The 12,727-nt window shown below is 41.5% G+C and overlaps 1 protein-coding gene across 1 annotated transcript in view; it reads left to right on the top strand.

Annotated features, from left to right (window-relative positions):
- The first annotated feature begins 2,027 nt into the window (after positions 1-2,027).
- LOC137303914 (cadherin-23-like) overlaps positions 2,028-12,727 on the top strand; it is a 109,393-nt gene continuing 98,693 nt past the window's right edge. Inside the window, exons 1-2 of the mRNA XM_067972326.1 lie at positions 2,028-2,067; positions 10,897-11,039. Of these exons, the coding sequence (XP_067828427.1) occupies positions 2,028-2,067; positions 10,897-11,039 (183 nt within the window). The remainder of the gene's footprint in view (positions 2,068-10,896; positions 11,040-12,727) is intronic.

The raw sequence follows: 12,727 nt of genomic DNA on the forward strand, positions 1-12,727 counted from the left end.
AGACAAGGGGAAAATGCATGTAACATCTGTGTCACACATCAAAGCAAGATTCAGTGGGCAGATGAGTATAGAATCATAGAAGTGGAGGCGTAGGAGAAGGCGATTTGGGCTATTGTGCCTGAGCTAGCTTCACACTGGAACTATCTACTCTAATACCCGTTCCTGATCCTCGAAATTTTTCCTCAAGTATTTGTCTAATTCCCTCATAAATGCTATGATTCACTGAGCTTCAATAGATACTTGTGGTAATGCATTCCATATTTTAATAACCCTTGGCATGAAATACTCCCTATTTTTTTTTCGTACTAATCCTAAACTGAAGCCCCTTTGTATAATTTTAAGCAGGGCTGTATTTAGTTTTTGAGCTCCCCCATATGACTGTGACGCTCCTGTGAAGCACCTTCGGACGTTTTTACTACATTTAAAGGTGATATATAAATGCAAGTTGTTGTATACGCTGACTGAGTCCCATGCCCTTGTGTTGATGTTGTTAACTAATTCATGAAGAAGCTTTACTCAGAGTGGTTAGAATGTGGAACTCACTACCACATGGAGTGGTTGAGGCGAATAGCACAGATTCGTTTAAGGGAAAGCTAGATAAGTACATGAGGGAGAAAGGAATAGAAAGATATGTCGATAGGGTTAGATGAAGTAAGGTGGGAGGGGGCTTGTGTGGGCCTATAAATACTATGTGTAATTATGCAGGAATAATGCACCCTATTCTGCATGTGAGGACGTGGGTGGAATGAGGCAATCTCCCACCTTTCTCTCCTGTATATTTGAGGAGCAGTAAATTTAAATCAGTGCAATGCAAAGTAGTATTTCTGTTGCTGTTACAGCAGGAGGTAGAAGCTGCTGCAGAGCTTAGTGAACGATAACGCGTTGGTGCTGTGCCAGATTCCAAGTTCAAAGGCATCTATTTGGCACTGCCCCAATGGAGCATTGACTTTTTAAATTATTTAAATACTGAAAGAAATTTGCAGAAATTACAGTCACTAATGTAAATCTGAGCTGATTGTTATAAACACGTACATAGGAACAGAGTCAAACATTCAACAATTAACGTCAACCTATAAACTTTTTTACATTGGAAAATGTTTTTAAGAAGAAGCTAATTTGATAGAGTAAATAAGGAGAAACTGTTTCCAGCGGCAGAAGGATCGGTAATCAGAGGACACAGATTTAAAGTGATTGGCAAAAGAACCAGAGGCAGCATGAGGAAACATTTTTTTTACACAGCGAGTTGTAATGACCTGGAATGCACTCCCTGAAAGAGTGATGGAAGCAGATTCAGTAGTAACTTTTTAAAAGGGAATTGGATAAATGTCTGAGAAAAAAATTACAGGGCTAAGGGGAAAGAGCAGGGGGGAGTGGAACTAATTGGATAGCAATACCAAAGAGCCGGCACAGATGCGATGGGCTGAACGGCCTCCTCCTGTGCTGTATCATACTATGATATGCTCATTCAATTGTACACATTATTGGGAAAATGCATTAGAATGTTATGTGATTATTCGTACCATAGTTTTAAAGATTTATATATATCCTGCTGGCAGCGCTACTGTTTAAAGCACTGTTCAGTGCTCAAATAAATAAGAGCTGGAGCTACCTGTCTGTACTTATCTCTCTCGGAGCTGGAGCGATACTCCAGTGAGGCAGGAATTTTCACAGTCCAGTAGTGCAGCGACAGGTCCAACTGCCGCAGGAATAAAAAAAAAGTTTTAAAAATATATTTCAGGTCAGAGTGCCCACAGGAGGGATAGTGTGACACAGGTGCTTGTCTACATTTCCTGGCAATGTTTCTGTGTTGGGTCATTTATCTTGTCTAGCTGGGAACAGATGGTAATGCCTTTCCATCTTCAATCTTGTATCATCTTCAGTCTGGGCAGAGAGGTGACCGACCCAGTGGGTCCTTCAACTTGCTGCAGATCGATAAAGTTAGCGTGATCAGAGGGAGGATTCTACACTTCTGCTCTCTTGCAGGGGGATGTGCAGAGATTAGATTAGAGGGTTGGGGTGTTTCGACCATGGGTTCTGTGATGAGTCTGCATTCCACCAGCAGCAAAGGTTTGGGAAGCTGAATTCTGCTTAGTGCTTGGGGAGCTTCTGAAGTCTATTATTGGCTGTTATACACCTGTCGGGGCCACAGAGCTGTTGGACTGAGACCCTGGCAGGTAACATTTAGAACGGGTAAAGGCGTTGGGTAGCACATTCACACTTATTGTGCTTTGTCCTCTCCAAGAGTGATATACCCACATATTTAGGTCGGTGTTCAAGCTTGCTGTGATTGGGAAATAATTGTGTGGACTTGAAAATGTGGAGTTTAATGTTAAACTCAAGTATTTGAAGACCATCTCTGGCCATACAGACTGGTACGATTCCCTCATGTGCGCAGGGAGACACGGTAAGCTGGTTGCCTGAGAACTGGTCAAAGTCTTTCATGGCTCAGAAAGTGCTGGGTAATGAGATACTGACTGACCTCTTTTCCCCCCCCCCTCGCTTCCCCCCACCACCAAGTGTGAGGCATATTGGAAAACTTTGCTTTGTTAAAGGGCACTAAGTGTAAGTGTATGAGGGCTGGCCTCATATGGTAATATGTCATCAGCATATAGTCACATTTTATGTTTGGGCCACTCAATTGTGCAAGATGTGCAATTGCACAGATGTCTGGATTTGTCCTTTCTGACACCCATTGCCCCTGTCAGTTGTCAGACCCAAGTGCTAAAGACTACTTCACTCAGAGTTCAAGTTGCTCTACATATTACAGGAACTCTCAAAAATACTATATATTTCTTTAAAGAATTATGATTAATATTCTTTGTATAAAATGAATGATGAATGATCACGAGATGATTAGGGGCTGATTTCCTATTGTTAGGTTCAGTCACTATCCATTTGATTTAATCAGTACTACTCTTGCCTCTGGTTTAGATGGTTGTCGATTTGAACCCCACACCATAAGTTGGAGCTCAGAATCAATCATGCTTTTGTTCTAGGTTTCATGGACTGCTTGGCTCCCAAAGCATGGGTCTAGCCTTGGTGAATCTGGCGAGTTTATTTTGAAGTTGCCAGTTAAGCTGAGTGCTGCATTGGAGGTGTCACCCGTCCAATGAGTCAGTAAAGCGAGGTTTTGTTTGCCCGTTGACGGGCATGTCAAAAATCCCATGGCAGCAAAGAAGAGCAGGGAGTTCTCCTGGAGCCCTTGCCAATGTTCTTCTCTTCGCAAACACTACCAGGAACAGTTTAACTACTCATTCATTTTATTGCTGTTTGTGGGATCTTGCTGTGCCCACAATGGCTGCTACATTTTCAGACATAATTCATTTCACTGCAGAGTAATTCTTCATCTGCAAAATGCTTTGAAAAGTTTCTGAGATGTGGTAAGGTGCTATATAAATGCAAGTCTGTCTCTCACGTTCGTAACTCAGGATGGTTTAGCAGTTGTCCCCTTTAAGCTGTGTAATGTTATGCTCCCTCTCTCCATCAGATACAGTAACCTGTCAGACTAGCTTCTCCCATAACACATTATTGGCCCTCACCATCTAAATAACTGTTTCGAAAATCATCTAAAAACTACTGGAAAAACCCATAAGGATGCTTTGTTGAAGCAGTTCTCTAACATTTTTATTTTTAAACGTGGTACTGATAGACTCCCTCTCTAAATATGTAAGAAACAACAAAATTGCCAAAATGAGAGGCTTTTAAAAATAATGCGTCTATGCATTATGCGTTGCGAAATCATAAACGTGTTTTCATAAACAGACTTACAGTTTTGTTATACGCAATGCAAAAGCAACATCTTCCCCATTGAGTTGAATTTAACAAACAGCTGGATGCTGGAATGGAGAAATGGTGGGGTTAATATTCTGCAGGGATGAGATGATGGGCTCGGGGACCTTCATTCAAACCGTAATCTTAGGAAACGAATGTTTGGCCTATCAAGTCTGCTCCATCTGGACGTGATTATTCTATGAGACATTCATTGACGACCTGTTGATCCCTTACCTGAGGAACACCAAACCTCCTTCTATCTACCTCCCAAAAAAGATTGAGTAGTACTAATGGTTTTATTTTGCATTGTTTTCTTCACAATCTTTTAAAAGTCAGATTTTTTTTTTGCAACTTATTTAACTCTACAAATTCAGTATGATGTGTAACAAAGCATGAAATTCATTCACACCTGACTTAAAAACAAATTTGCAAACAGAACCTTGACCAAATTGTGTAGAACTGTTTGGGGAGAAAAATCTGTAACTTTCCTACTGGCAACAGGACCTTCCTGCTCACAGATGAGTGGAGATGTCTCTTCCGTAGAAACCTCCTTCCCCATCTTCAGCTTTCAATGACTGAGCAGTGTGCCTATGGAGATCTCTGCTGGAGTTTATATATGATGTATCTCCAATGTAATTAAATGAATTTCATATTTATCCTTGTTGCTTTGAATTAACGAGGCGATTGGGACGCTGATGCCGTACAGGATCTCCAGGTAGCATTGCTGTAGAATCTCCTGCTGTGGCAGGCTTCGAGGAGAGTTGAAGGGCTTCTAACTGATCTGATTAGACACAGATAAATATCTGAAAATTCAACACCGCAAACAAACTTTCACTCCGTGTATTTTTTTCTCCTTTTGCTGTCCTTCATCTTTTGCTTCTCTGTGACCATCCCTGGTCCATGTACAAACGAGTTGGCATTGGAGCTGACGGAAGGAAGAAGTTAACTTACTGTGACATTTTGATTTGTCTAATTTCGATCCTGGTTGTGTGGATGACCTCTTTAAAAGATTTTCAGGGTGCACAGGTACTTGTTACCCTTTATTTTGTTTGTTATGGTCAAAAACGTGTTTACCCGGTGCAGTTTTACACCCAGGTCCCAAGAATTTGCATTACAATTAGTGCCCAGATTAGAGAAGCTGGGATTGTTCTCCTTAGAGCAGAGAAGGTTAAGGGGTGATTTAATAGAAGGGTTTCAATTATGAGGGGATTTGATAGAGTAGATAGGGAGAAACTGTTTCCACTGGCAGGGGGGTCGGTAACCAGAGGAGACAGAGTTGTGGATGGATGGGCTGACAATCTTTGTCTGTATCTGTCTTCTGAGCTACTTCAGTTCTTAGTTACTTATGGGAAGGAGGTTAAGATGGCTATATGCTCTTTAAAGTAGTATGTATGTTCCTGCGACCATCTCATTGTCTGTTGAAAGATTTTGATGAGCTCTAATAGGATCTTGAGTGGTTAGGTTTTTATGAGTATTTCTATGATTTATATCGTCTGGGTTTTCAAGTAAGAATATCAAGTCAGCAGAGCCTGAGGCTTTGTCCATCCACATCGACATCACTGCAGGGGTTTATTAGACGAGCAGAAATTCTTGTCAGGGCATCTTTACAACTGCATTCAAAAAGTCATCTCTTCTGGTTCTCTGTTAACATTATGGAAGCATTTTCTCTGATTCAGTGCCAAGATGTCCAAACTGGCTTTGTGAACCTTGCTAGTGTTTTGAGATTATTGACTTCATAATATATAGTATGTTATATATTATAGTACATTGCGTGTGGGGCTGTCTATGGTCAGTTCATGGAATTTCAGTTTTTCTCGTATACAAGATGGTGATGGAGTTGGGAGTGCGAACCTCACTTCACAGATACATCTAGTAGAAAGAGGATTTATCTACATTGTGACAGTTGGCCTAACATTGAGCAGCAAATGTTGCAACAGTAATTTATAATGGTAAATGTTGACAGAAAAATGTGATCAAAAATCCAGCACAGGAATGATGGGCTGAATGGCTGCCTCCTGTGCTATAACATTTCGTGAACAGGAGGAGTGAGCCCTAAGCAAGATTTGTAATATATATATATATACGTATAAATGTATATTTGTATTGCTTAGCAGTAAGCAGGGCTTAAAAGACAAGCAAACAACAACTAAATATGACACTACTGACGGAAGTAATACTGTCAGAAGCTCTCTTATTTATAACTGCTGCTGCGGCCAACATCCTTTAAATCTCACCTCAAGGCAAAAAAAAATACAATTGCTGCAGCTGTCATTCAGCTAAATGCAGTGATCCAGAGATAAGTTAACTGGCCTGTGCTAACTGATCTGGAGGAGCAGTATTTAAACAGAGATGTCAACACTGGGCAAGTCTTGAACAGGAGACATTCCCTCAAAAGAGTAAGTGTAACATGCCTGATATTGCCAGATTCTGTGTGCTAGGCCCATTGTTAAAACTTGTTTTCATAGAGTTCCTTCACGATGGTTATGGCTGCTCTTGTAGCCCCATCTTCCAAGGGTTCGAGTTATCCCTTGCTCCCCAGTGAGAGAAGGGAGGAGAAATGCCTGAAATCATGGCATGCGATTGTGATTCTGAGGTGGGAGGACAGGAGACTGCAGTCTAGTCGTGTGTGTGTGTGTGTGTGTGTGTGTGTGTGAGGTAGAACAACAACAATCTACATCTCTATAGTGTCCCTCATTTACAGAGAAATGCCTCAAAGCACTTCACATTAAGGAGGAAAAATGGTGGATGCTGAGCTGGGCGGAAAGGTTGGGGGTGGGAGGTAAGTTGTAGAGAAGGGTGTTAAGAAAGTCCTTGAAAGGAGGGTAACAAGGTGGAAGGATCCAGGAAGGGAGGTCGTGAGGCACAGTGGGTGAATGTGCATCTGCCAGTGGTGGTGCGGAGGACGTGGGGAGAGAAGAGTAACCTGGAGCTGGAAGAGAAGAGGGTGGGGAATTATTCACTGTGTAGTTGAAGAAATATCCCCAACCCTGCATTTTCTTGGATTGCAGTTTTGATGTAATATGGATCAGTTAAATGTAGATCTTGCAGATTGAAACATCCTCTTACTGCAGATATGGCAGGTGAAGATGTTACCAATGGCTAAATAATATTGTGAACTTGTAAGTCATCCTTGGACTTCAATGCAACTCAAAGTATCTGATTGTGGTGTGTAATGTTAACCTGAGTTTCAGCAAATCGCTGTCAAACTGAAAGAAAGAATAGGGAGGCTGTCCCTGTAGACTGTTAATATCTTTTCCCAAAGGTAGGGGAGTCTATAACGAGGGGGTATAGATTTAAGGTGAGAGGGGAGAGATACAAAAGGGTCCAGAGGGGCAATTTTTTCACTCAAAGGGTGGTGAGTGTCTGGAACGAGCTGCCAGAGGCAGTAGTAGAGGCGGGTACAATTTTGTCTTTTAAAAAGCATTTGGACAGTTACATGGGTAAGATGGGTATAGAGGGATATGGGCCAAGTGCAGGCAATTGGGACTAGCTTAGTGGTATAAACTGGGCGACATGGACATGTTGGGCCGAAGGGCCTGTTTCCATGTTGTAAACTTCTATGATTCTATGTGCATCTATAATAAGAAAAAACTTTAGTTTCACACCACTTGTCTGTGCATATATCAAAGTGTTGCATGCACTAATTTTTATGTGTTTGTTCCGAAAAGAACATATTCTGTGCAGTACTGAAGGAGCACTGCACTGTCGGAAGTGCTGTCTTTCGGATGAGACATTAAACTGAGTCCCCATCTGCCCTCTCACGTGGACGTAAAAGTGAAGTGCATGTATGATATTGCACTTGGAGTTTAGAAGGAACAGGAAAGGAGATACAGCCTACATTTCAGCATAATAGATGTTTTAATGCACACTTTTAGAAATGTTTCAGCCTCGACCCCCAAAAAAAACCAAGAAGGATAAGGCCATAGATGTGGCAGCTGTGCAGGGTGGGAATGGGGAGGAGTAGAATTTGCATGATACTTAGAGCTAAATTAAATCAGGTCCTTAAAGGAACCATGTCCTTGTGCTCCCCCCAATGGAGTGTTGGCCTGTCTATTGAAAGGAAAAGTTAATTTCAGTTGAGGATTCCTAGGCGCAGATTACCAATCTGCCCTTAGGATGGAGATCGGTAAACTTCGGTAATCAGTGGCACAAGAGGGTGTAAGCAGAATTTTTGTAAAGATTGTCAGACAAAATGAATAACAAATTCCAATACTCTGGACAGAGAGTACAATAAATGAATTTCATCAAAACTAACACTAACTGGCATTTTAATATTAATCAAGATTAGTATTACAAAATCCAATCCGGCCAATTACCGCCCCATCAGTCTACTCTCAATCATCAGCAAAGTGATGGAAAGTGTCATCGACAGTGTTATCAAGCGGCACTTACTCACCAATAACCTGCTCACTGATGCTTAGTTTGAGTTCCGCCATGACCACTCGGCTCCAGACCTCATTACAACCTTGGTCCAAAAGACAAAAGAGCTGAATTCCAGAGGTGAGGTGAGAGTGACTGCCCTTGGCATGAAGGCAGCATTTGACCGAGTGTGGCACCAAGGAGCCCTAGTAAAATTGAAGTCAATGGGAATCACACTCAAGAAGTTCGGCACCATCCAGGACAAAGCAGCCCGTTTGATTGGCACCCCATCCACCACCCTAAACATTCACTCCCTTCACCACCGGCGCACCGTGGCTACAGTGTGTCCCACCTACAGGATGCACTGCAGCAACTCACCAAGGCTTCTTCAACAGCACCTCCCAAACCCGCGACCTCTATTACCTAGAAGGACAAGGGCAGCAGGCACATGGGAACAACACCACCTGCACATTCCCCTCCCAAGTCACACACCATCCCGACTTGGAAATATATCGCCGTTCCTTTATCGTTGCTGAGTCAAAATCCTGGAACTCCCTGCCAAACAGCACTGAGGGAGAATCTTCACCACACGGACTGCAGCGGTTCAAGTAGGCGGCTCACCACCACCTTCTCAAGGGCAATTAGGGATGGGCAATGAATGCCGGCCTCGCCAGCGACGCCCACATCCCATGAACAAATAATTTTTAAAAAGATTTTCGTTGATGGCTTAACGAGAGAAGAAAATGATTTGTCAATATAGAAAACTACATCTTTTAAGGCTTATTTAAATATATCTCAATCAAAGTTTGAAGCCAGTTAATCCGGTATCTGAGTACTGATTTAAATAAAAGCATGCTGGAGCAAAACTAATTGAAATCCAGGGTGTAATAGGCAATAAGCCACATTTGTCTTGCATCTCACTGAAGCTGTGCAATTAACTGCATAATCCATTAAGTATCTTCTGAACATTTTGTGGCTTTGTCCTCACTTTATGCTGATTGCAATCCAGTGTGTTGATTGTTATTTTCTTTTTAACAGTATAATATTATGCAATTATTGCAAAGTAAAGTTTGTCATACAGTGAAGCTTCTGAGATACCTTCAATGGGACCTGGAAGTGTTTGTATGATTGGCAGGTATAAGTAGTTATCTAAAATGGCTGAGCAATGAACAGCAAAATTCTAAGCTCGAAAGGCTTTTCCAGTTTACTGACTAAACTTAATAATTGCTGCACTAGTTTATACCTTTGTCGAGATAGTGGGCAAAGGATTGGCATATCGATGTTAATTTTCGCACTGTATAATTCCAAGGCCAAAAGTTTTAAATGGTTTTCTTCTGTCTGTAAAACACAGTTAAAGACAAAAAAGAGAGAAATAGAAAAACTTGGATGTATGAACAGGTGCATAAAATAATCAAGGCGGCTAATGGAATGCTGGCCTTTATATCTAGAGGACTAGAGTACAAGGGGGCAGAAGTTATGCTGCAGCTATACAAAACCCTGGTTAGACCGCACCTGGAGTACTGTGAGCAGTTCTGGGCACCGCACCTTCGGAAGGACATATTGGCCTTGGAGGGAGTGCAGCGTAGGTTTACTAGAATGATACCCGGACTTCGAGGGTTAAGTTACGAGGAGAGATTACACAAATTGGGGTTGTATTCTCTAGAGTTTCGAAGGTTAAGGGGTGATCTGATCGAAGTTTATAAGATATTAAAGGGAACAGATAGGGTGGATGGAGAGAAACTATTTCCGCTGGTTGGGGATTCTAGGAGCAGGGGGCACAGTCTAAAAGTTAGAGCCAGACCTTTCAGGAGCGAGATTAGAAAACATTTCTACACACAAAGGGTTGTAGAAGTTTGGAACTCTCTTCCTCTAGCTCAATTGCTAAATTTAAATGTGAGATAGATAGCTTTTTGGCAACCAAAGATATTAAGGGATATGGGCCAAAGGCAGGTATATGGAGTTAGATCACAGATCAGCCATGATCTTATCAAATGGCGGAGCAGGCACGAGGGGCTGAATGGCCTACTCCTGTTCCTATGTTCTTATGTCTCTTGGAAACATATCACATTGCTTCACGTACAGTGAATTGAATTAAAATGTGGGACTGTTCTTATGTAGGCAAATATAACAGCCACAAACAGCAATGGGATGAATCGTCAATTGATAGTGGAAGCGGAAATGTCGGCTCGGGCATTGGGGGGATCTCCTTGCTCTCCTTTGAATAGTGCCATTGGATCTTTTACGCCTATCTGAACTACCTGAGCAGGTGGGTGGGGCCTCAGTTTAACGTTCCATCAGAAAGACGGCACCTCTGACTAGAGAGCACTCCCTCGGTGTTGCACTGGAGTGTCAGCCTAGGTAATGTGATGAAGTCCAAGTTACAGTACACCTGTTTTGCAAGAAAACCTCATGAATTAAATGAAGAGACGTATTCACACAATCTTCATTCTTCTGATCAGATCTAAACAGCAAGACCCAAAAGCAAATTAGAGCACAATAATGCATAGGGCTGTTATGTGAATCAGTGAGTTACAATTGTCAGGCTGGCTGTTTCGAAATAAACTGAAAATATTCACTTCTAAGCAAGTTCTGTTTGTTGACATATGAATTCTTTATTTCTCCAATTTAAGTTTGAGAATATGTTTGTATGGTCTGCTTGAACACAGCTACAAGTAACCTTGCATTTATTCAACAGGGCGATTCTCTTCTCACATGTTTAAATGTTACGGAATTGGTGACTTCTTATTTTCTTTTGATTACCTGTAGGTTCCTCCATTACTAAACTGTGGGCCAGAGATCCAGACAACGATACACTTGTGTTTGGAGTAGTCGGAGAAGAAGCCAGCAAATACTTTGCAGTGGAAAGTGAGACAGGAGTTGTGTGGCTTCGTCAGCCTTTGGATCGAGAGGTAATTTAATTGCTGTTGGCAAGCCTGGAAGCACAGTATAACGCGAGACCTTGCATCTTAATGTAGGCTGCGTTGTAGGATACAGTGATTTATCTTAACTAAGAATCTGTTAATTAAGCAATATTTGGCCCTTGGGAATAAATTACTACCAATTTGATCGTAGTGATTTGCAGTGAGTAATAGTCATCAATTCAATAGAAAAACAAATGTCGACTAATTGCCAGTAACACCCTCTCACAAGTGTCTTGTCGTTATTCAGTCTTATTTTATAGTGGAGTAATGTGGCTTTCATCATTCTTTTTGCGTGGAGTTCTTATTGGCCAGTTATGTCTACGTAAGCTTGACTCTTAAAATGGTTTTTAAAAATAAATCATCCGCTTGCATTGCCTAACTTTTCCGTGTTGTAAATAAATACTTGTTCGTTAAATGTCCTGGAGATGCTGTTATATTATGGTCTGTTTAAACTTACGGGCCCCGTGGAAAGATTTTTATCCATCATTCTTCTTCACCTCCTGTCCCCTCCTCTATCCACCAATGCACATCTCTAATACTTGGATACTGCTGCTTGCAAAATTTGCATTGTTGACCCCTGCCCGGTTGCCTGTATTGGGGGAAACATATGGAAGGGTTACGGATAGGCTGAAAATGAGGAAGCAGATGGGAGGATTGGGGAAATCGATGCAGCCCAATTCTCGGATTTCTGGGGGAGCAATAATAAACAACAACAGCTTTCATTTATATAGCGCCTTTAACATATCAAAACGTCCCAGGGAGCTTCCCGGGAGCGTTATCAAACAAAGGTTGATGCTGAGCCATATAAGGAGATATTAGGGCAGGTGACCAAAAGCTTGCTTATCGAGAGATTTGAAAACAAGGATGAGAATTTTAAAATCGAGGCTCTGCCGGACCGGGAGCCAATGTAGGTCACCAAGGACGGGTGATGGGTGAACGGGTATGATATGCATTTCAAAGATGCAAGAGTGCACTGCATGCTTGCAGCCGCACAGCCTGTTCACTATAGTTTCAAGCATTTAATTTTTGGCAAAATTTAATAGGTTTCTACAGGAAAGTTATAAAATATTATAAAATGAAGGATTAAATGTTCTCGAGGGCTAGTTTTAAATGGGAAATCTCTGTTCAACACTTCATTCACAGTATGATTGGATTGGACTGAATGTTTCGGTCGGGCCAGGTAGGAATGGTAGGACGTCAGTCAAATCAGTTGGGTTTTTACAACAATCTAGCAGCTTTCATAGTTTTTTTTGTAGCAACCTACAATTTACCAGATTTATTGAATTGACTTGACATGGTGGGATTTAAACTTGCAACCACTGGGTTGACAGTCCAGTCCCATAACCACCTCCATGACATACTCACCTGTCCATGGTAAACATTTTACTTGATCAGAAAACATGCCCTCCGTTTCACCATGGATCACTTGTTCAACACGGGTCACTTGTTTCATTGGAAGACTTGACAAGGATTTCTAGTTGAAATGGTGCTACGTTCATGTGTGTAGATTTGTTACACCTCTATAATTCTCCATCTAAGCTCATGAATTCAAAGCAAAAAAAATATACATAACTTCTTATTTCATTCTTTCATTTTTATTATTTCTCGTGACCTGGATTGCTGTTGAATATATTTCATTATTTCTAAAAAGAACGTGCAGCCTGATGCAGATGAGT

The sequence above is a fragment of the Heptranchias perlo genome, chromosome 36, assembly GCF_035084215.1.
Source record: "Heptranchias perlo isolate sHepPer1 chromosome 36, sHepPer1.hap1, whole genome shotgun sequence".
Taxonomy (NCBI): Eukaryota; Metazoa; Chordata; class Chondrichthyes; order Hexanchiformes; family Hexanchidae; genus Heptranchias; species Heptranchias perlo.